This window comes from Heterobasidion irregulare (assembly GCF_000320585.1).
Source record: "Heterobasidion irregulare TC 32-1 unplaced genomic scaffold scaffold_01, whole genome shotgun sequence".
NCBI lineage: Eukaryota > Fungi > Basidiomycota > Agaricomycetes > Russulales > Bondarzewiaceae > Heterobasidion > Heterobasidion irregulare.
Window position 1 is genome coordinate 3,015,622 of NW_009258197.1, and position 22,446 is coordinate 3,038,067.

The 22,446-nt window shown below is 50.1% G+C and overlaps 7 protein-coding genes across 7 annotated transcripts; 4 read left to right on the forward strand and 3 right to left on the reverse strand.

Moving 5' to 3' along the window:
• Nucleotides 1-3,073: 3,073 nt before the first annotated feature.
• On the forward strand, nucleotides 3,074-4,429 carry HETIRDRAFT_31593 (uncharacterized protein; the record flags this gene model as incomplete). The annotated part of the gene is made up of 7 exons (XM_009542004.1): nucleotides 3,074-3,114; nucleotides 3,172-3,205; nucleotides 3,261-3,305; nucleotides 3,363-3,388; nucleotides 3,439-3,789; nucleotides 3,843-4,091; nucleotides 4,150-4,429. 7 exons carry the CDS (start codon nucleotides 3,074-3,076, stop codon nucleotides 4,169-4,171), a joined length of 768 nt encoding a protein of 255 aa, XP_009540299.1. The 3' UTR covers nucleotides 4,172-4,429.
• Nucleotides 4,430-4,747: 318 nt separating this feature from the next.
• HETIRDRAFT_448097 (uncharacterized protein) lies at nucleotides 4,748-5,056 on the forward strand (the record flags this gene model as incomplete). Its single annotated transcript, XM_009543209.1, has 3 exons — nucleotides 4,748-4,809; nucleotides 4,884-4,983; nucleotides 5,048-5,056. 3 exons carry the CDS (start codon nucleotides 4,748-4,750, stop codon nucleotides 5,054-5,056), a joined length of 171 nt encoding a protein of 56 aa, XP_009541504.1.
• Nucleotides 5,057-5,264: 208 nt separating this feature from the next.
• Nucleotides 5,265-9,603, reverse strand: HETIRDRAFT_443311 (uncharacterized protein; the record flags this gene model as incomplete). Its single annotated transcript, XM_009543210.1, has 13 exons — nucleotides 5,265-6,400; nucleotides 6,451-6,561; nucleotides 6,612-6,731; nucleotides 6,783-6,953; nucleotides 7,009-7,146; nucleotides 7,205-7,371; nucleotides 7,422-7,592; nucleotides 7,653-7,902; nucleotides 7,955-8,557; nucleotides 8,609-8,670; nucleotides 8,718-9,345; nucleotides 9,408-9,446; nucleotides 9,502-9,603. 13 exons carry the CDS (start codon nucleotides 9,601-9,603, stop codon nucleotides 5,870-5,872), a joined length of 3,093 nt encoding a protein of 1,030 aa, XP_009541505.1. The 3' UTR covers nucleotides 5,265-5,869.
• Nucleotides 9,604-11,156: 1,553 nt separating this feature from the next.
• HETIRDRAFT_431916 (uncharacterized protein) lies at nucleotides 11,157-14,886 on the reverse strand (the record flags this gene model as incomplete). The annotated part of the gene is made up of 10 exons (XM_009543211.1): nucleotides 14,638-14,886; nucleotides 13,363-14,578; nucleotides 13,015-13,307; nucleotides 12,856-12,958; nucleotides 12,680-12,776; nucleotides 12,506-12,635; nucleotides 12,098-12,448; nucleotides 11,966-12,044; nucleotides 11,804-11,916; nucleotides 11,157-11,736 (listed from the first exon to the last, which is right to left on the reverse strand). The coding sequence occupies exons 1-10, from the start codon at nucleotides 14,727-14,729 to the stop codon at nucleotides 11,157-11,159; spliced, it is 3,054 nt and encodes a 1,017-aa protein (XP_009541506.1). The 5' UTR covers nucleotides 14,730-14,886.
• Nucleotides 14,887-15,303: 417 nt separating this feature from the next.
• Nucleotides 15,304-16,150, forward strand: HETIRDRAFT_246583 (uncharacterized protein; the record flags this gene model as incomplete). The annotated part of the gene is made up of 3 exons (XM_009543212.1): nucleotides 15,304-15,356; nucleotides 15,406-15,511; nucleotides 15,566-16,150. Coding segments are annotated over 3 exons (744 nt in total), but the record flags the coding sequence as incomplete, so codon positions are not given.
• A 2,210-nt stretch (nucleotides 16,151-18,360) lies between these two features.
• On the reverse strand, nucleotides 18,361-21,100 carry HETIRDRAFT_59801 (uncharacterized protein; the record flags this gene model as incomplete). The annotated part of the gene is made up of 5 exons (XM_009542126.1): nucleotides 18,361-19,658; nucleotides 19,718-20,242; nucleotides 20,372-20,709; nucleotides 20,744-20,857; nucleotides 21,004-21,100. The coding sequence occupies 5 exons, from the start codon at nucleotides 21,098-21,100 to the stop codon at nucleotides 18,507-18,509; spliced, it is 2,226 nt and encodes a 741-aa protein (XP_009540421.1). The 3' UTR covers nucleotides 18,361-18,506.
• Nucleotides 21,101-21,320: 220 nt separating this feature from the next.
• On the forward strand, nucleotides 21,321-22,214 carry HETIRDRAFT_307303 (uncharacterized protein; the record flags this gene model as incomplete). The annotated part of the gene is made up of 4 exons (XM_009543213.1): nucleotides 21,321-21,622; nucleotides 21,675-21,871; nucleotides 21,924-22,048; nucleotides 22,104-22,214. The coding sequence occupies 4 exons, from the start codon at nucleotides 21,321-21,323 to the stop codon at nucleotides 22,212-22,214; spliced, it is 735 nt and encodes a 244-aa protein (XP_009541508.1).
• Nucleotides 22,215-22,446: the final 232 nt, after the last annotated feature.

Sequence of the window (22,446 nt, forward strand, 5' to 3'; positions counted from 1 at the left end):
AAACTAGTCAACAAATGCTCTCATAAAAATGATAGATCACTTACAGCCTAGCAATGTTTCTTTATTGTCAAATGCAAATGCCGCCTTAAACTTCTCTGACGTTTCCACGTCGACAGTATTGTCAGGCGTTTCCAGGATACTAAAGCCAAGTTCGCCAGGTGCATTGCTTGTTGGACTTGAGGTAGTGGATGAGTACACTTCCGTGATAGCCTTACCATCGACTGGTAACGTGCTCGCGTGCGCAGCACCAGCTCCGCCACTGAATAGAAGACTCCTGCGCGTGGGGATCTTCAGCCAAGAGGGAACACTGACATTCCAGCTTGGTAAAGTCGACTCGCGCGTGGGTGACAGAAAGAGTTCGTTCGGGGACGTCGAAGGCGGATATGTGTGGCCAACATGCGAAGGTGTTGGAGTGAGGCTTCCATGGCTATGGGCAAGGTCACCCGTAGGAGAGGCAGTCATCCGCGAATCTGGGGGGAGAGGGGGATTTTCGGAAGTTGGCGAAGCAGTGATGGGTATGAACGAAGAATTATCTCTCTTCTGCACGTATGTAAAGTCTTCACTAGCATCTAAATTCTCCTGAACGCTGGCAGATCGACCGATAGGTAGTGTATGGCGTAGTAATGATGATAGTCTGAACGTGCTACTGGCTTTGGGAAGTCCTTCTGGAGCGCTGTGTGTGCGCTCGTCTCCAACGCGGGGAATGGGGCTTGGGCGAGAAGCTGTGGTGTCTATGAGTTCCAATGCAGGTTGCTCTGTGCCTTCTGGAAGGATGTGGCGACTGGCGGACACGGCATCACGAATTTGCTCCAGAGCAGCTCCCATGTCGTGGAAGTACGCAAAGAAATAAGAATCCACAGAAAGATCATCACTACCATCAATAACTTTGACCTCGATTGTTTCAGTGAAGTCCATGGCGTAGGACTTATCGACATCTAAGATTGTCGAGTAAGGGATGGCAATCTAGAACGTCGTTATAGATCATGTTCTAAACAATCTGAGTTCTGACGAACCTTGACAGTATCACCCATATTCTGTGCTTTGAAGATCACCTTGCGGATGGCTTTGACCCATTCTTCCCTGTTAGGCACTGAATCGGCAGATAGATGTATCGTCTTTGCATTTGTGCGAAGCCGTATGTCTTTCTCATTAGCCGGATCACAAGAAATCGCATACCGCAAGTCGACCACACCGTGCGGAAAATATGGGTCCTGTTGTATGCTCGTCACGATCAAAATGAGTAATGAATATGCATGTAGACTCACGGATGACGATTGATACCAAGAGAGCACGTCGTTCTTGAGGATGAACCAATGTTTGATCCAACGTTTCGTGCGTTGCGCTTTCTTGTAGAGCGACCCGGATTTCAGTACTTGATCCTGTTAGGATTCTGTTAGTAATGGAGTCTATAGAGGTAACGAATTTATTATACTTCTCTAGCAGGCATATGTGCAAAAAAGCACAAATAAGAGTTGGTCAAAAAGATTTGGCCTTGAAGGACTGTTGTCACACTCGTAAGAGGCAACCCCTATTGCCTGAATACTTCACTCACGAATGGACCTCAACAGCCAACAAGGCATTTCTGAAGATTATAAACAGCGTCAGATTATCTTCTTCTACAGTGAGTGGGATATACTGACCTGCGATCACTTCAGTGATGCCGTTCAGGTCAAAGATATCTGCCAACTTGGCGGCCAAGCGAGCTCTGCGATCCAGTTTAATTGTTTTCACCGTCGCTGTGCTTGATTTGCGGGCGGAGTGAGTACGCAGGGCTCCGGATCTGGCTACATGTTCCAAAACAGGAGACAAGCCCGGACGGACAGACTCCCCTTGTCGATAACCTACGAGACTTACTGTTCCTGGCGTAGATACTTCAAAATCGTCCTCCTCAATCGGCTCATCCGAGAGAGCAGCCAGTTCCGCTACATCTCGGGAAACATCGTCTTCATCGCCCGAGTGGCTGCTGACAGGTGATAACTGAGATCTAGACTCAGCTCGACGAGACAAGGCTACTGGTCGATATATGGTATGTATAGAAGACGCTAAAGGCTGATCTAAGGGCATATGAATTGCATTAGCCCATCAATGCGCACAATTGGCGGAGCTCACCCTGCTTGTCTTCATCGCTGTCGGATTCTACTAGGTCGTGATTAATTGCATCGTCATCATTATCAGGATCATGGGCCCAAGGAAGCGCTTGCAAAGCTTGGATAAGTGTCTGAGTCCCAGCTCGCATCTACCAACGGAGTTAGGCCTACATGCGATTCAAGACAAATGTAAGGGTGAGCACGTACAGAGCCGTCTCCACGAAAAGATTGGAGCAAAGGTCGGGACAAGGGTTGGGGCGGCGAAGGGGGTCTGATGAATGGCGATTCATCGTTGGTGTCTGGAACTGTACCAGTAGATTTCGAGCGGGGAGACCCAGGATGTGACAATGAGGGATAGAGAACAGTTCCGGAGCTTTCTATGGGTATGATCCACGGCCATGATTTAGTATAATACGGGATGGGAGATAAGCACAATAAGGGAACCTACCGTCACCGCTCCCGACGTCATTGGCGTTCTGTTTATCCTTACCCTTGCGAGAGAGAGAAAACATACGCCTGGGGCTTATGGGGGACTTTGGCCTAGTTGCATGCTGGGCCTTGCTTTCCGCAGGCTTGCCGCCGCCAAGTCCAGTCCTACTTATGGCTCGGCGAACCATTTCCTTGGGCAAAGAGCCACCCAACTTCTCTGGAACGTCTGCCTCATCTTTCGCAGCCTGTACAGGGAGCCGAGTCGAGCTACTGATGGAGGGCATGTCGGACGCCTTTGGCGTGGACACCTGGGATTTCGATAATCTGGACATGGAGGAAGACGCACTGCAGCGCAGGCTGGTCAGACGGCTATGCGGGGCTTCGGCGGGCGCACTCGTAATACCTGAACCGTGAGAACCATTTACCGCGTGTTCTTACGTCACGAACACGACTTAGCCTCCGTCCAACCTGCTTGTCGGGTCGTGGTCAACTCAAAATCTCAGGACGTTGGGGATCTCCTCTCTTCCTCCTCTTTCACATCTTCAATCGCTTCCACGATGCGAGGTGAATTATGCATCGGGTCTGCCTCTATATTCTCGTGAATGCGCTCATCTACTCATCAATATCGGCACTGATGCTGACTGTCTTTAATCAGCTTCGCAGCTCTCCTGCTACTCATCTTCATGCATGTATGCCTCCGTCTTCCTGCCTCGTGGTCTGCCTTCTATCTCATACTGTCTACAGGTTGGTCAAACTAATGTCTCATCAGTCCCGCGAAAGATAGCCATGGTACGTCCTTCGCCTAATTTACTTCCGCGAATCACGTCAACGTCTCGATTGCGACAGGCCAAGGTCAATGTCTCTCTATATGGGTGAGTTCCTATTTTACCTGTAGAAAATACTCCTTTTACGATTGGTACAGTGAGGGTCTAACTGTTGGCCTGGGAGACGCCATCACTGGCCTGTATACCACGAACGATTCGGCACCCCTTCAGGCTGGCGCAGGACTTCGACAGTCATACGAATTTGGTCTGTACTCCTACTGCGGATACACGACAGATGTCCTCGGGACATGCACAAACCACACCACCGCGCGAAGATACGAACCTTACGATACCATTACGTCCGACATGCGCGCCAACTACTCTCAACTCACCAATTTCATCATCCAAGGAACGACGTTCAAGGACTCTAAATATCTAGGAAGCAACTCCAAGTCTGCTTACTATCTACTCCTTCTGGGCACGATTTGTACCGCTCTGGCCCTGTTCACGTTCGTTCGTAGTCGCGCTCCCCCAATTCGTCTGTGACTAATGGTCGCCTCAGCGGAGTCATTAAACATACCGTTGCTTTCCTCATCTCTGCTTGCTTTGCCATACTTGGCACGATATTTCTATTAGCAGGTTCCGCTATCTGGACGGTCATCGTGCATAAATCGCAGGATATAAACACGATCATCATAGGCGAACCGACAGCCGTCTCACTTGGTATTACCGTGTCCACTGGCACGGGCATATATCTCATGTGGGCTGCGTTTGCCTGCCTGTTCGTATCCTTGATACCCTACGTGTCCAGGTATGCATCTTAGTATTCCTGAATCACGTCGTCTTACATCGATTTCTCCAACCCACAGCTGCTGCACCTACCGAGGCTGAGGGCATCCGGATGCCCTATTCTTTGTTTCATTATTTTTCTCATTGCCTCGCCACTAACTGGTTGGCATTTATCGGTGCAGTTATGTACACGGATGCGCACTTACGAAACGGAACACGAAACGCTAACTTCCCCTACACGGACTTTACGATACCGAGCACTCTATTTACCCTATAGAAATGATTGTACGATACTGAACGCCTATTGCTGCGTCATCCTGGAGAAGACTTCTGTCTACAATGGAAGAGAGATGGGACACTATGGCTCACAGCACACATGCGAAAATACTATAGGGTGTTCGATCATAGTACCGTTGCAGTGAACTGCTGAGAAGGAAGTTGATGTCTAAATACCTGGAGAAGAAATGTTATGTAATCGGTGGTCTGCTTTAAGTATCAAACTCTATCTCTCAAACTGTACAGTTTACATAATCAAGATTCTGCTCCAGAGTCAGACTAGTCCACCAACACCATCGACGCCATCGCAAGAAAGAGCAACGGGCAAGGTACGACTACAACCCTTGACTCGTGTTCGTAACGCCTTAAATTTCGTTCTTATGCAGTAAATCCCCCATCAAAATGACCCACGACGCCGTTTGGTTCTCTCGTCCCCGCAAATTCGGCAAGGGTAGCCGTCAGTGGTGCGTGGTGCACATAGTTACGCGCAGGAGACGTCGTTGAAACCATATCTGGCCTGTTTGACCCAATTCCTCAGCCGTCTGTGCGCGCACCAAGCTGGTCTCATTCGCAAGTACGGCCTTGACCTCTGCCGTCAATGCTTCCGTGAGAAGTCCGCCGCAATCGGTTTCGTGAAGGTGCGTCCAAAGCCCATGGTTTGGGGTTCCCTTGCCTCTAATCTTTTCGCGTTCCGATGTTTAGAACCGGTGAACTCGTTTCCTGTCTTCAACGTCTGCTCTCACACGCATCTTCTTTCGGTCGCTTTCTTCTCCCTCGTACGCAAAAGTTGGGTTTCATTCTGTATGCATCCTATATGATATGATATGATACACATAAACCCTTCTTGCTCATCCTATGCTTGAGCGTGACGCGATAACATGTACAGGTTCGGACCACAAGCGCAGTCTACGACATTCATGGTCCATAGTAAAGAATTCATTCTCGATATACACAAGTGAATACATTCAAACTGGATTCAAAAGGTGCACAGTTTTTGTCGGAAGGATACATACAAGCAAATACGATCAACCCCCCAACATAATACGATCGTGTACAGTCGACATTCCAAATATCGAACAAAAATAAGAAGCCAAACATGCTCTAAGCAACGATTTCAGATTTGATGGGATAACTACAGAATGACTGACAAGTAGTGGTGCGACGAGATAGTATTAAACAGATGGAGTATGAGGTCGATGGATGAGGGAACACGCTGTACAAATGTGGCAACCAAGAAACTGTTCACAGAAGTTCAACAAAAAGCACAGAAAATGAAGCGACGATAAAATGCGGGTTTGAATACAATGCGCCATGGTGGTATGCCATACGAGTTATTCCCGATCGCTAGGTGTGCCGCGGGATAGCATAATGAACAATGGATAAGACGAGTCGACCAAGTGACGGGAGTAAGATAGGGCGATGGTATAATGCGGGAATGACAAAGGGAAATGACAGTGATAGGCATAGTTGCGAGAGCATTGCCAAGACGATTCGATGTTTGCTGCGACATGTCGAAGATGTAAATTACATTCCGTATCCAAAGGAGTTGCGCTGGTACGGATCGGTGAGACCTCCGGCGACTCCAACTCCAGGGTATGAGTTGACGCCACCGAAAGCAGCGGCGAAACCGCCATGGGATGCCAAGCCTTGGTTATGGCTAGAGCTCCCTTGGAGGATATAACCATCGATCGACTGAGGCTGCATACCATGGAGAGGCGCATGAAGACCAGATTGTCCAAGAGCTTGACCTTGACCCTGAAGACCGCTACCAGGCATGGAGTACAGACCGTTCTGGTTGTTGTACACATCACCTAAGGGGTTAGCTTGTATGTGGCGGCTGGTACCATGAGGCGCCAGTCCCATTGCTTGATTACCCATGGCCATGTTGACCAGCGCCTGCTGGTTATGATAGCCGCCATAATGATCCATTTGTTCCCGTTGTAACTTGTTTTGAATGCGTTTGCCATATGGGGTGTTGCGGATTAACGGCAAGACCGGCCGAATGCCCTCCACGAGAAGCGCACGCTGACCAGGCTCCGCATAGTCCAAAGCGGTCTAAGACCCCATCAGTTACCTTGCGTGACAAAGCAGTGCATCAGACTTACCTGAACACAGTAATTGCCATACGAATCGCGGAGCAACTTCTCGAGCCTCGTGCGGTTCAGAAGCTCGTCAATAAGCATCTTGCGCGTGCCGTGTTCCGCAACTCGGACGCACTGCGGACAACGTGAGGCTTGATGAAAATTACAAGGAAAAGCACCCGAACCTTCTCGATGACGTTGGAACTAAACTTCTGAACGGATAAAGCACACACGTTCCCCGTGAACTGACGGATGACAGCATCGCTGAACCGATTATCGTTGAGATCCAGAATGTATTGTACAACCTGTCAAGTTATAAGCATAGAAGGGAGATACATGTTGAGGGAATCACGTACATAGTTGCCGTAGGGATCTTGCACTAGGGTCAGAGCGTTGTAAGTGATCTCATTTACAAGCTGGATTCGCTGGCTGTCCGAAGCGTGGTCAATGCATCGCTGAAGAACGCAACAGCCATGACGGTGAGTGGCGACCTCGACACAGTTAGCGGCAACTGCGTTATAGATGAACTAGAAGGCGACTGTGTTAGAGATGGATCAATTGTCGGCTGGCATGGAAGCTTACCTGATTGTCCTCGGGGGCCAACTTGTTCAAACACTTCTGAATGACGTGATTGCCGTTCAGGTCCTTGATGAGTACAACGACGTGCAGGCTGAGTGCAACAATAATTGAATGAATCTGGCCATTGTATCTATGATCAGTCTGTGTCCCGGCCACTCTGTAAGTGCCAGAGGTGAAGTAAACTATAAATTGAACTTGCCTGTCTCCTAGTCGACAGAAAGTCAATCATTTTCTGTACTGCACGCGTACCATGCATGTTCAAGGATATGTTGACCAGGTCCTGAGCGACCGATTCGCATATGATGTTGCGCTGTTCATCCGTAGAATATTCCAGCAGCTTCTGGCACAAATAATTGCCGAAGGGATCTGGGCCAACTCGTCAAGCCAAGGCGACTACCGCTTTACAATGTGCTTACCAGTCATAAGGTCGGCAAAATGACCGAAAGTCTCACGAAAGATGATATCCCTGTGCTCAGGAACGCTTTCCTCCAGTTTCTTCTGCAGGTACCGGCAACCGTGTTGATCTTTACACAGGTTCGGAATATCCGCTACCAGATCCTCCAAACGAGTGCCAGTGAAACGGTTGACTATGAAGAATCAATTGGATTTTGCATGCAAAGCAACGAAATTGATCAACTCACACTCACGGTCGACGTCGCCCCGCTTGTGTTTGGGACCATGCAACCCATTCATCTTGCTGTCAGCACCATTAGCACGGCCATTCATACCCAAGCCATAACGTGATCCATGGTGATGGTATAACGCCGTCGAGCCAGTACTGCCGTTGAGCGCGACAGGACTACCGCCATTCATGCGGTTTGCATCATGACCATACGAGTTGTATCGTCCATTGTCCATAGAATTGTCGAGGCCATACACCGAATCCGTCACGTATGACTGCTATCCAACACGTCAATGACTGTCAAGGCACAATACAAATAGAACATACTTGGTCGTCGAAGCCAGACGGAATGGAATTGTAACCCATCCCATTATCATACTGCCCAGACTGAAGCCTCGACAGAGAAGACTGGAGATCGCTACCCAGAGGGCTATTGTTCAGGGAATGAACCCCCTGGGATGTTAAGCGGCCACTCAGATTCTGAGTATCGGGTGACAATGGTGTGCCCGGAGCTTTAATGAGATGCGCAGCAGAGTTCGGAATTCCAGACAGAGGCGTAGCAGGGACGGAGCGAGTAGTGATCGAGAGACCATCAGACAACCCAGGAGGAGAGCCCCGGCGAGAACCAGGGGCATGAGCGTGTGGAGACAGACCCTGCTGCTGCTGACCCAGATGTGGCGTAGCAGAGGCCGAGACGCTTCCTACAAGTTTCCCGTTGATCGATAGATCATTAAGAGACGCAGTAATGTTAAGAGCCGGATTGGTAACGGTCCTTCTATCGGTGCGTCCGCCCATAGAATCTGGGCGAGAACCAGTGAACTGAGGCCATTCGGATGCCTTATCACGAGAGTCAATGGTACGACCAAAGGTATTACGCGGCGGAGTCTGAGACAACGGTGCTAAGTCCAAAGCTGCTGACGAGGTCGACAACTGTGTAATACGATCAGTCAAAGAGTTGACTGCTATCAGTGGTAAATCTACCTTGTTGAAACGGGACCCCTGATACTTGTCGTCATCAGACGTCGGCAAATTACGCATAGCATCTGAAATGGTTCAGACAAAATCATGTGGTATGGAGGGAGGAGCTCACTGTGCATTTCCTCGTCAAGCTGCTCATCCAGCAACATTCCAGCGTTGTACGCATTACCGTACCGCATACCCTCAACATCCCGCCTGCCATTCCCACGCTGAATCATCATCGAGTCCTGCGGAGGAAGAGGCGAATGCCTCTCACCCGCCAACGACAGCTCATGCAGATGACTAGCCAAGTCTTCGTCATGACTACTAGCCGACGTACGCCTGCTAGCAGGCATACTTTTGGCACCAGCCCGACCGTAACCCTGGCTCAGATTGCCATTGACAGCCGCAGCACCAGGCGGAATCTCAGGCGAACGGGTGACCGGAGCGTAAGTTACAGATTTCCGTTTGTCGACTGCGGAACCAACCGCTCTGGAAAGGACATCAACGTCCACACCGACTTGCGCGAAGCTGGTACGTAAACTCGGAGAGATGTCCTCATTCAGCACGGCGTTAACACGGGGTGGCGTCGTTGGCGCAGACATGGCCATGTGCTGAAGGGAGCTATTGCCCGAAGTGTCCAACGGAAGTGTCAAGAGTTCCTGCTGCTGCTGCTGTTCCAGAGCGCGCATTTGATCCTCGAAAATCTTCCGGTGGAGGGCACGCATCCGCTCGTGCTCCATGCGCTTCAGTTCAACCCGCTAGAGTGAGATAGGCTCAGTACACTCGGCGCCGTAATTCTCAAAGGCAAGGCAGGACTCACAGCGGAAATATCAGGCATATTAGTTCCCAGTCTCGCGGCCTATGCAAAAGCGGCTCATGAGACAGAGGAGATGCACGAATTGAAAATGACGCACGGAGTCGGCAAGATCCAAGAAAGCCGGAGGACTCTGCTTTCTCTCATCGGAGGTGGAACGAGAATCAGTAGGTGAGGTAGACGGTTCCAAAGTGGTGGCCATGGTTGTTAGACAGACAAATTAAGAGGGTTTGCTTCCGAAAGATGAAGGACAGAGAAGAGAATGAGGGATGACGAAGAAAAAGAAAGCAGTAAGCCTAGTTTCACAAAGGGTAATCCTGAGGTGTTCGACGGCGTGTCAGAGACGGACACGAACGTGTATGGGCCGACGGCACACACCTGCAAGCCGATTTTGAGCCCGTCTAGAAAGGACTGTTGTTACAATGCGGCTGAATGGGCTGGGCGGGAGAGGGAGGTTAGAAGGATGGCGAGGCGAGGGTGCGTGTGTGCCCACCGTTTTTTTCTCCAGTTTCCGACGCAAATGGGGAGACAAGGTGGAGAGAAGGGAGAGATTGACGGTGAATTATATGGGGGCTCGCTTGCGCGCGTGGGCAGCGACGGACCTGAACTCTAAAAGATTACGGAGGTTACCCTCTTTTTTTGGAGCTCCGCTTACATAGCGGCGTTGCCTATTCCGAGCATCATTGCCCCTTGAAACTCCTCCAACTCTTCACACAACGCTTCTCTTCTCGTATTTTCCTCGTCTTTTTCTATCCAATTACCCCGCCATCGCTCTCAACGATCGCGCAGCGTCTGTCCAAGCTTGCCGTGCTCGACCACGCGCTTCACCGTCCGCTTGTCCACGGTAAAAGTCCTAGCGTACCGGTCTATGTAATACCTTATTTCCGCCATACATGCGATTGATAGCCCCCTCTGCCGCCCTTCACCCAGTATACCGTACCACACGATGCATTTTATAATAATAATGATTCGTACAAGATGTCGATCTCAAAACATTGCCGGAAAAGCCCTAGACCTCTCGCTCTTCCATAATCCAGGCGCACTGATGTCGTCCGATCGTCCGTGCAAGTTATGTATGCATACACGAAGGCACACGCAGCCCTTAATACGTCGTAACCCCTCTGATCTCGCCAGCCTCAGGCCTCAGCGCAAAGCTGAGGATTCGACGGTGTGGTAGCCGTCTATAAGCCCGCATACACATTTCAGTCTGCGGTCCTCGACATGGATCTCTAATATGGCCTCGACGTTCCCCTTAGACTATCGTCATGTCGACCTCGAAGTTTCTATCAGTTCGTTTACGAGAGGTTTGGCGCCTTTTCAGCAGGCGAAAAGACACGGCAACGGCCTCTATACGCCTCCGAGAATATATCTAGGACCAGCTAGGACCGCACTCAGAAAGCCGAAATCAATTATCCAGGTTCCAGTTCAAACTATCCAGGACGTCCGTCAACTCGGTAAATTTCTGACTATTACCAAATTACGTGGCGTTTACCACTAAAAAAAACGGAGCATCGTCACCGGCTTGTTGGCCCACTTGGCCAACGTGGCCAACGTGGAAGCCACGGCTTACGGTGGACACCTAGTATCAGAATTTCGTTCGAGGTTCGTGAGTGCACGAGAACGCTCACAGACCATAAAGATAGACCAGAATCAAAATGCCATATTCGACAGAGCTAAGTTGCTTAGTTGACGTGGCAGATCGCGTGTACGAGTTCTGATATTCGACTAACGCGATACATAGCAAGCTTTGAGGTGTCATTGCATATGCGTCACAATCTGGGTTAACTGAGTCGGCACTTCCTCTCCATTGGCCGTCTTCTCAGCATTCCCGGCCGAGACGTTGTGAGGAACTTGGCCATTCCCGGTCTTCTTTGGTTCTTCTTCGACACTGCCACCGACGGCAATGCCACGAAGAGTCCGTCGATCCTCCTCCGCGTCATCGTCCGGCCTGTCAGCACCCAAAACCTCTAAATGAGGCTGAGACGCGCTCTCCGGCGTAGCGAATGAAGTAGTGCTGCCTCCTTCGGCCACCTCCGGGACTACCTTTACAGAAGGCTGCTGGACGCCGGAAGGGTATCTGGCGCGAAGGAAACCGGACAGACCGAAAAATGGTTTCGACATCCTGGAGAGAGAATGGTGGTATGCATCGTTGCCAGACTTCGACGGTGTCGATGAGCCACTCGGCAACGGCGAATCGGCATCTGCCAATACCTCAGCGGCGGGTGTTTCGGAGTTGTCGATGGTAGGTGCTGTTGCGGAACTCAAATTCGTTGGGGAAGACGGTCGAGCGGGCGATAGCAATCCGGATACAGAGAACACAGGAGACCCGAGAAGCCTACGTACATTAGGAAGATAGTCACCATTGAATGTGATCGCCTCTGATCCTCAGCAAATACACTCACATTGACGGAGCACCTCCTCTGCCTGATTCTGCCGTCAGAGTCAACAGAAGGTTCTTGAGATTGGGTAATGTGTGCCGCATGTCTAATGCGCGTAGGTTGCGGTCCGACATGAGCTATGCGAGTCCATCAGCGACATGCTCAAGGCGAGAAAATCGTACTCACCAAATCGATGTCCTTGTTCAACAGAAACACAGCGTACTCGAACCTATACGTGTCAACGCCTCTAGAGAACAACGGAAACCTAACGCGGTTGCGCATGAGGATCAAGAATAGCTCCGAGAATTTCCGACTGACATGCGTGGACCAACCATTGCAGATATTCCATCCCGAACCAGACTCCTGCTACCGACATATGTTATAGGATATACAAGGCCTTGCCCCATGTATGCAGCGAGCAGCTGCACGACATGTGCCGCATACCCTAGAGCGGTGGCAACCCCGTCTTCGGTCACCTCCTTGTGTGACGGCAAAGAGAGAGGGGGGGCAGGTTCAGTGACTCCAAGAGGTATAGGAAGGGGTATGTCAAGAATGGTATAGAGGAGGTCCGGTCCGGACAGGAGGTCAATCGGGAAAATAGAGGCGAGGGTTGTAACAAGGGCAACTCGGACGGGAGTAAGACTTTTGCGGAGGCTCGCGACTCGCGTTCTGTAATCGTGAAATTTTAGTTGTCATCATAAGGCGATGCGTTACAAATTGACGCACCGTTCTTCGGCAAGCTCTTCTTCTCGTTGAGCTGTACCGCGCAGATCTTGCTCCTGCATCTGTCTCGCCTGGGTGAGCAGTTCTCGTCGCTTGCGAAGATCATTCCGCCGAGCCTGTATGCGATTGGATACTGGTTTTGAAGATTCGGCATACGTAAGAAGGGGAAGATGACACCTTGAATTGGCTCACGATTGTCGCTGTCTGTGCGCACTTTGGATATGCTAGACAGCCATTGGGCTACCATTGCCTCTCGCTCGGACACTTCCCGTCTCTGAATGATCAAGGTCACAGCGGCAAAGGTCAGTTTTGAAGGATCACACAGTTGTAATTTGCGGAAGGATAACACGCACCAGACGACCCGCATAATCTTCGATGACGAGTTTCTCTACGTCCCGTTCAAGCTTCAATAGAGAATGCTGTGTATCTAAAATAACAGACTGTAAAGTCAATAATCTGGGGTACGATCTTATGTTAATACATAGCACAGAGTTCATTAGATCGAAACTTACTTCACGAGATCTTGCCAACCTGCACTTCGTAGTGGATCCTTTCGTAGTCGAGTTATTCGGTTGTCGAGATTCACAGAGATTGTGCTATCACTTTCCGATGATCTCGGGAATGAATTGAGTTGTAGAGTTAGCTTCGAGTTACGAATTTCAGGATCGGAACTGTATCCAGCATTGGGAGATGGTGGCCGGCCTGACGAAGTATGGGCGTACGGGGGCAAGTAGTACGTTTTACCAGTGGAGGAGAGTGTGACGAGGAGAGTGTTGGAGGGAAGGTGGAATGTGGGGTTTGCGAACTATAAGTGCTCTGTCGGTGCAAATTGAGCGTCTCATTCTTCAAAGCTGGCTCACCTCGTCAGGCACGGGTACCAAATTGGCCAAGTCAACATTCCATTCACCCATCATCTTCCACTGCGAGTCCGTCTCATTTAGAAATTCGCCCGCATCCCGTTGCTTCTCCTTGCCTTTACCATATGAGGAATTAGAGCGAAGGTTCATCCTTCCCCATAGATTGATAGTCACCCTTTGAACTGCCAAATTTGACCACTTTGCGAAGTCATACCCAGAGGCTGAATCTATCGAGAATGACGGACTGGTACTGGGTCGATGTATGGGAGAGATATAGTTAGGAACGGGAGCAGAGGCAAACCCTTCAGGACTTTTTTCACTCGCTGCATTATTGTGTGGGCCAGATGTTGAGGCAGTAGATGCAGTGTATGCACGAGAAGAGGTGAAACCTGTGGTCTGTTGGTCGTCACCCAGTACTACTTTGAAATTATGGCTGCGCGTGGAGAATCGCTTCTGCGTCGAAGGTTCAGCGGGCCCAGATATAGTTATAGGGAATGATTCCACAGCAATGGACGAAGAGTGTTGTTGGCGATTCGGAAGCTTGTCTCGCGATAATGACGGTGCACTACGAGGTGACATAGACGGCAGAGGGCCAGGAGAAGGGCTGCGACAGGACATGGACGACGAAGTGAGAGCAGTGGCAGATGTATCTCCGGCGTGAGACGATGAAGGAATTGTCATGGTCATAAATGTCTCGACCAAACGCGACTGTAGCGCTTTCTCTAGAGCTTTTTGAGAATGATCAGGCCACAAACCCAGAGATGGAAGTGAAGTCCCGTAGGAATTGTGGGTACTACTGCGTGATGTAGTTGAAGTGGTACGTGGGCGGTGCGAACGAATAGTAGGACCGGAACCCGCGACCGGCGGGGGGCGTCGTATCTGTTCAAAACTATAGCTAGTGCCTAGCGCACTGCCTTGATTCCCACTTGTTCGTGACAATGTCCGTCTCCGCCCCGTAGAATCCTGTACTGCACCATCTCCGGCTCCTCCACTATGCTCTGTACCACCCGTACTGTTAATGGAGAGGTTCTCAACAGTGGCTACGGAAGCTGAAGAGATCTTGCGAGGACGTTTCCGAGCGAAAGCAATATCGAGGTCATCAGAAAGACTGCCGACAGCTGTGAATTGTGATTGTCCCGATGGTTGTGAGAGAGCAGATGCTAACGCGTCGCGAGCAGGAAATGGGGTGAAGTCTTTGATCTGGACATGAGTTATATGTCTAAGGAGAGGCTGAGGTAGACGCAATGGCAAAGATCAATTTGGAAAAGGACATGATACCTGCTGAAAAAAAACTCAACTTGCACGTTCCATGCCTCGTTATGAATCGCCTCGAATGTCTCAGAACCAGGAGTTACTCGTGGATTAGCCATGTTATCTATGCGACCCTGGTCGTCTAAGAAGTGTCTTCAATCCAACAGAGGGATGGGCGGAGGTTGGTAAGTCAGTTTTGAAACATAGATCAGCTGAATGAAATGTAACACGGTAGATGGTGTCTCGAGGGAGGCGGTTGTAGACAGTTATGGACGTTGAACGTCCTTAGTGTGCGTGGATTGAATGCCACCATGGCTTACTAGTAGTCGACTAGTCTCCCACAGTCAGCGCTGGCTCTTACAGTGGTGACTATATATTGGCTCTGACTGGTATGCACTTCTTATATGACAGTGCAGGTCTTCTCCTTTTTGATCGCGATCTATCTAGAGTTGAGTGACAATGGCGCCGAAAGCACGCATAGTTCGCAAAAATTCCACATCAATAAAAAACGCCAATGGCCCAACTGTGAGGGACGTAGGTGCAATGCCTCCCCCTCCAGATCCTCCTCCCCCTCAGGCTATTTTGGAATCGGAAGCCGTTGCGCTGTCCCGGTGCCTGCAAGTGCGTTACCCCCATCTTCTTTGAACGATCACTAACCCAGCATATCTGTCTCTGACCGGTCGTGTCCAGAATGCAGGTGTGAAGACGGGGCAGATCTATGCTTTTTATGCTGATGCTCGGAGAATGTACGTCCTCAATACAAGCCTTCGCTGCTCTCTCAAACATCTCTTCCAGAGGTGTCGATAAATATGCTGCACAACCCCCGCGATCCCTGACTACGGCACTGGGTCGTGAAGTAGAGAAGTATGATCAGTTGTGCGATGCTATAGAGTCTTACACGGTTGGTCGTATTTTATATTGACCTGACTGTTGCCAACACCCCTCATATTGTCAGGCTCGAGCAATCTCTGTTCTGCAACGAGACTTAGAGCGCGAAAGGGCTCGCCTGAAAGCTGAAGAGGCTCAGGCGCTACAAACTCAGTTACAGGAGGGAAACATATTGTCGGTGTCTGCAACGGCAACAGTGCCGACGAATGACTCAACGGTCACAGAACTCCCCACTGTCACCATGCCAGGCACACAAGGGAGCCCATCAGCCCCTGTCTCTGGTAGCTCTTTGACCGGTCGCCGCCCTTCCGCCATATCTCTTTCGTCTTTGAACCGTCCTCAATTTCCCCATAAACTTGACCTCTCAGCCGCTGCATTGCGAATCAATCCAGAAGAGCTATCACAGGGCTTAGCCTCTCCTGTTACGCTTGCACCTAAGTCCGGACGGCTCACCGCGACAGATGAACTTCCACCCGACTTCATGGCCGCGCTCGCTTCAACAGAAGCAGCAACTGCAGCAAATAGATCCGTTGATCTCGCTATTCTTCCGGATAAGCCTGCTGGCGCCTTGAATATCAATACAGAACCTATCCCTGGAAGTTCGGCTGATAGGCCTATCGAACTGGACCTGGAAGGCATGGACATCGACATGTCTGGCATGGAAGGTTTATTCGGCGAAACTGGTTCCAACGTCAATGCCAGTACTAGTGATGTCGGCCTGTTCCAGCAGTCCACGCAGCTTACGCAGCCTGCAGCTATCACAGGAAAAAAATCTGACACTGTATTGGACGTAGGTGTCTTAGACGCTCTATCCAATTCTCGTCCGGCGCAGAACCATGGTGGTAATATCTTCGGTTCCCTCGGCCGCTCGCAGCAATTGAACATGAATGGGGATTTATTTCCCGCCGTCGCTGCCCCTTCTACATCCACTAGTACTAGTCAACCGACGGCTGCGTCGCCACGGTCTCTTCTAGCGAGCCTTGCAGGTGCAGGGAGTAGTTCATCCACCAACGTCCAGGGGCCCTCTGGTCCGGGCGCTTCTTTCGATGAGAACGGTATGGACTTCGAAGACTTCCCGGCGAACTTCGCGTTTGATGGGCCCCTGGGAGCGGACCATTTGCTGGCAGTGGAGGCTTTCTTGAACATGAATGGGACTTCTACAGAAAAAGCGTAGGCACATTGGAATTGTACATTCCCTCACAATACGAGTGTATAAAGTAGGCTGTATTCCGCAACCACCCTGCATTTTGACTGAAATAATGTCGAGAGCCTTTGCTGACGCATACTGGTTAGCCCGAATTCGGCAAAGTGAACAATACGTGGATGCGTGCTTGGTATGCCATGAATCGCATAGCAACCAGGGCAGTGATAGGGCTTTCTTTTTTTTCTTTTGCGGAGGCATCTGTGAGAACAATCTGTACGTATCGAAAATGAAATGGAACTATTAGATATGTCGGGAAAAAAAGCATCGCCGTCACAGAGTTTGTGCTTATACCGATTACGTTGAAGGCAAAGCAGAAAATTTGGACAATCGCCTGCATAACGGATGGTCCGTCCGTGTTCCCACAGTCTCTGCATCGCGTGCATTAGACGGGGCTGAGAGCCATGGGCTGGGAGGAGTCGCTTGCCCTTGTTTTTCGCCTTGGTTTTACCTTTTACTTTGATGACGGTCAGCATTGGTTCCAGTACCTCAGTTCGGAACCGTCGGTGTGCAAGGGATGTCAGCGGTACGATGCGTTCCAACCCACTCGCGGCTTCCGCACTCGCTTCCGCTACCGCAAGGTCCTCAGGGGGGTCACCTTCGCGGTAACCCCATTTTTCGAGCTCGGCGTTGTTGCGGCTTCATAGAAATGGTATCGTGCGAATCCGTCTCGTTACAAGGATGAATGAGATCGTTGATTATGTCACTAAGGCATAGCCAGCCTTTATCCTCATCTATAGCTCCCTTCACATAATGCCTGTTGAGTGCGGCGTGTCATTGTATAGATTTCAATGAATAAGCCTACCGATTCACGTAATTCAAGAGACGACTGATAGCCTGCGCGCCTGATGAATAGCGGTGGAAGCAAGGGATCAAATTTTGAACCAGAGCTATGTCACCTTGGGGGGCGCTGAGAAGATACTCGCGCCCGATTTCGGCGAAGTAGCCATCTATATGCCGATATAGATCTGTTTGCGATGGAGGCATTCCAGAATGTTGCCGAGAAGTAGGAGAGTCGTGCGATGGTATGGACGGAGATGTGGAAGCAAGCATGGACATCAAGAAAGAGCTGGGGATGAGATCGGAGTTGGGAGACTGAGAGTTAGTAAAATGGTCATAGACGGCGGTATGGATGCCCATATGATAGCCGATGTCGATCGCAGGATGCTTAGAGATATTATTTATGGGGGTGATGAGGATATGGTCAAGCGCCGGCTTGATGCATCCCCATGGTGCGGGTAAAGAAGGCAGCAGCAGGATTTGCGCTGCTCGTGGATGGACTCGAGAACGGCTCGGGTCTCACAGGCGTTAGTACTATACCCTTCCGCGACATGTCGCAAGTCTGTTTGGGTATAATGATGAGTGTGGTGAGCGGCACAAATTCACGGTCTGTGGTAGTCTCCGTGGCTGACCTTTACACAGAAGACAGTCGTTCTGTGTATAAGGTCTGTGGCAATGAGTGATGGATCGTAGTGGATCACGAAGAAGTTAGCTTGAACCAAATAGGCAAGTCTTGTAGTTGCGAAATCATGGTCCCAGAGGATCCCGGTGAAAGCTCATTTAGCAGTCGCAAATAACATCAATGATAATACAAGCCGCCGGAACTCTACGCATGACATACTGGCCGCACGCTCTGAATGAAACCCCATAATCGAAAGCATAGTAAGAATCCATAATATGCGATTGCACAAACAATCATTACTCAAGCACTCAAGGCGATTATGGTATACAAATAAACGGACTGCGCAAGAGAATGTATGATATGAGCCTGATATGAAGTGTACATATATAACAGAACGCAAATAGGTTACACGATACCAAGAATGATGGTCACCCGCAAACTCACTTCTTTTTCGCTGGGTATTGGTATGGTTTCTACGCTGTTCCCAACAACTTCAAGGTATTCCTCAGTTCGCAGTGAACTGCTTTTCCACCCCCAGCTTTGACTGACTTTGAACACGTCTGGTGCACTGGTAAACCGTGTCAGGGAAGAACCTGTTGCGCTCGCACACGAAATTGTAAAGTATGCAGATACAGCAGAACGTGGGTCACGATACGGCTGAACTGGTGCAACGGGTGATGCAGTAGCGGGAAGCTTAGGTGGAGGTGACGACGCTGGAGAAGAAGCAGTAGGTGTCATTGACCGGATTGGTGAAAGCATAGGATGGCCAGGAGGTGAGTGATGGATCGTGGGTGTCGAGACAGAAGGGTGAATGGCAGGAGGTGAGGATGGGCTGCGTGTGTGTGTCTTAGTGCTTTGCTCAGGAAGGTGGACACCAAAAGGTGCGGATGGAGGGGGGATGGGATCGATGTTTGACTGGCGATGAAGGTACACACCAAGTTGAATGCCCTTCTTGCGCACCAACTGAACGTACACGTTGAATAAGTTACCTGCATACCAGATTGTCTGGGAATGTAATCGTGATTTCTCCCGTAACGCTTCGACGTCCCAGAATTCGACCGCAAAGCGAAAAGGCGGGTGGGGCAAAAAACGATGCGAAGGATCGTTTAGATTTCTCTGAACCAAATCCGCAGCGACGCAACGATCGTTCTTCAGGCCAAAGAACGTGGACTCGGACGTGTCCACAATTGCGGCACGTTTGCTGCCTAAGGACCGACTGAAAAGTTCATCCATCGATGCTCCTTCAATGCCAGTGTTGTCACCGATACGCAAAGATGAATCGTTAGGAATTGGCCAATATGGCTGATTTCTTTCTGTGTCTTGTAATGGAGAGGATAATCTGGTCACTATATCTGATTGTGAGACCGAAATACCAAGCTCGTCTCGATGATTGAGCAGTCCAGGGGATGAAGTCGGCGACGCAGTTGGGCGTGCCGTGATTGTGTGCTGCAGAAGAGATTGACTCCAATGCGCTACCTGGATGACATGTATTGGAACATATGCTCGTCCATTTGTCGGCGATATATCTCGAGATATGTATACGAGATCGTCCAGCAGCTGGCAACATATTATCGTCATCAGTAGACAGAAACAAAGAAGTAGAGGACCTTACATACCATATTCGCATAATATATCCCTTCGGAAAACATCTTCGTGAATTCAGCCTCTTCCTTCTCGTCGGTGCCTTCATTCCGCCTCATCTCTACGATCGCTTTTGCCAGATCGTATCGTTCTCTCTCTCCTCGGACAAAAAAAGAATCCGACGACACGAGCGCACGTACCCATTTTGCATCTAAACCATCTTTCCGCCACAAAACCGGTACGACAGGCGGAGATGGCTTATTCAAATCAAGCCCGACATAATTCCAGCTGGATGGCATAGTAGAGCGACGTCCAGAAGACTGTCCAGATGCTGGTGCGACCGACTGTGAGTCTGACTTGCGTCTGTTCGTCGATTGCTGTTCGTATCCTAACATATCAGCACCCCAACGAGCTAGCCAACATGCGGCTGCCTCGCCAATCTTGTCCGATACAGCACCATAATAGAAACAGAGGGTGTTGACATCGGGTTCACTTAGATGTGTCTGGGAAGAATGGCCGGAATCCTCGGAATCCGAGAGTGCATCCGCTGGGTCTTCTTTCTTCATATGCAGGTCCTCTGCAGATACCTTCTCTGCGGGCTTGTTGGCTGTTGGTTCATCCTTGATTGAGAAAGATCGAAGGCTTGAAGTCAGAGTATCTGTAGTCTCAAATTTGACGGGAAGGGCAACTTGCTCGAGGCCCACAGCAGCCTCGAGGTCATCTTCTTGTGGGGGACCGATGCCTTGACCGATGGCAAATTTGAGGTAGGGTACAACTGTGAGTGGTCCGACGGAGGACAGGATAGAGGTCAGAGCTTGTGAGGCAACTGAAGGGATGGATAGGTATATGGAAGCAGCAAGAAGTGACATAAGGAAGCGAGGGGTAGCCGGTTGTTGGCCTGCAGGGACTTCAGCGGTAGGCAGTTGGTTCAAGAACGACGCAGTCAGAGGTTGAGCAGGAGTGGGAATAATGGCATCGATGAATAGCTGCGGTCCCCCTCCATAAAGTCGAGCAATACATAGCCTATCTGTACGTCAACTAAAGATCCCCTGGCCAAACACGAACATGGGCGTACTCGAATGCTGCGCGAGTGATGTTTGTATCGTTGAAAACGATGTCGATCTGATCTTGGTGCCGATTAGATGTATTCCGCTTATTTGTGGACTCTACAAAACCTCCCGTGAATAGGGAACGGAAGAAACCCTGAAGACGGATGCAGACACGATATCAGCACAACCGAGCATCGAGCGTGTATGACGCGAGAATCTCACAGCTTGGATGAGGACAACGCGATGAAGCCGGTAGATAGCTCTCCATGTACCATCAACATTCAATACGACGTCGGCAGCTTTCCCCTCCAGGAACGAGTTGTAGAGATGAGCCTGAATATCTGTCGAGGACGGTCCAGATGGATTCATATATATGTCGGAATTTCCTGGGTTCTGTAGGGATCCGAACGCAAGCGGGGAAGAAATGACAGTGTGGGCACGCAGATCAAGGGGGTCTTCCCACCATTGGCCGAGGGACATGTTATCACTTTTCTCTCGTGAGGCGGATTAGATGCATTTGTCGTGAGCCAAGTCGCATGGCGGCCCGTCTGCCCCGCACTGGATTTCCCCGCGACCCCTTCATCTTGTCATGTCCCACTACGCTCAGCCTCAGCCTCATCCTCGCTTTTCAGTTCTTTCTTCTTCCTCTCTTTCTTCTGCGGAGCTCCTTTCCCCCACAAACAGCTCTACTCGCTTTTCCCTTCCCTCTGCACCCTCGATCAACACCACTATCGGGACGCCCAAACCGTTGTCACGTCCCAACATCTATGACAGGCCCTTGAACAAGACACGAACCGCGGAGGTCTCCTCTTCCGCGTTCGCGTTTCTCTTTTCCGAAGTGGTACAGTACACACAAAAGCGCGTCAGTGGTATCAATGACCTTGAGCGCCGGTTAGTCTGGATACCTCTTATGCACCATGGTCGTTCTGAACATCTTCTACAGTTTGAACACTCTCGGCTACCGCCTCGGCACGCGGGTTCTTGAACTCATGGTTTGGCGTGCAGAATCGGCGTCTAAAATGCCGAAGCGAGAAATACGTTTTTTACCAGCCCTCATGTCCATACATACCAATGTTTGGAAAGCTGTGTTCGGAAAGCCTGCCGATGCTATAGAGAAAAGTGTCGAAAATGAGGACGAGTGTACGAATGAATACTTTTTGGTTTTTGGTTGCTTACTTTACGCAACCTCCAGACATGATCATTGACAATGACCCCATCATCACTCGCAATATATCTATTCCTCGCGATATGAGTCAGCTCAGCTGCTCATCGTTCACAGCCGGCATCGTTGAAGCGGTTCTTGATGGTCTAGGATTTGTGAGAGCATCTGCTGCTTTTCTTGGTACAATCTCATTTCCCCCCCTTTTTTTAGCCTGCCCGTGTCACTGCACATAACACACCAAACGACCTCTACCCTGCACGGACAACCATTTTGATAAAACTGGAAAAGAGTGTATTAGAACGCGAGGAGCTCTTCAAGTAAATATGTTTAACCATAGGTACAGTTTGTAGCATTCATTCGCCCAAATGAAGATCCTCTCCTCTCTGAAGCGACCACATTGTTAGGCTGTCAACGCCAGCCTGGCCGCACTGAGGTCATCGCGCGAATAGATTATCTTATCTCTCCCGCTTTCGACAGTTTCCCTTATCTCACAGCTGTGTCTTAAGGCCACTTTACACCCACTTCTCCTATCATCCTGCCTGAAGACCACCCA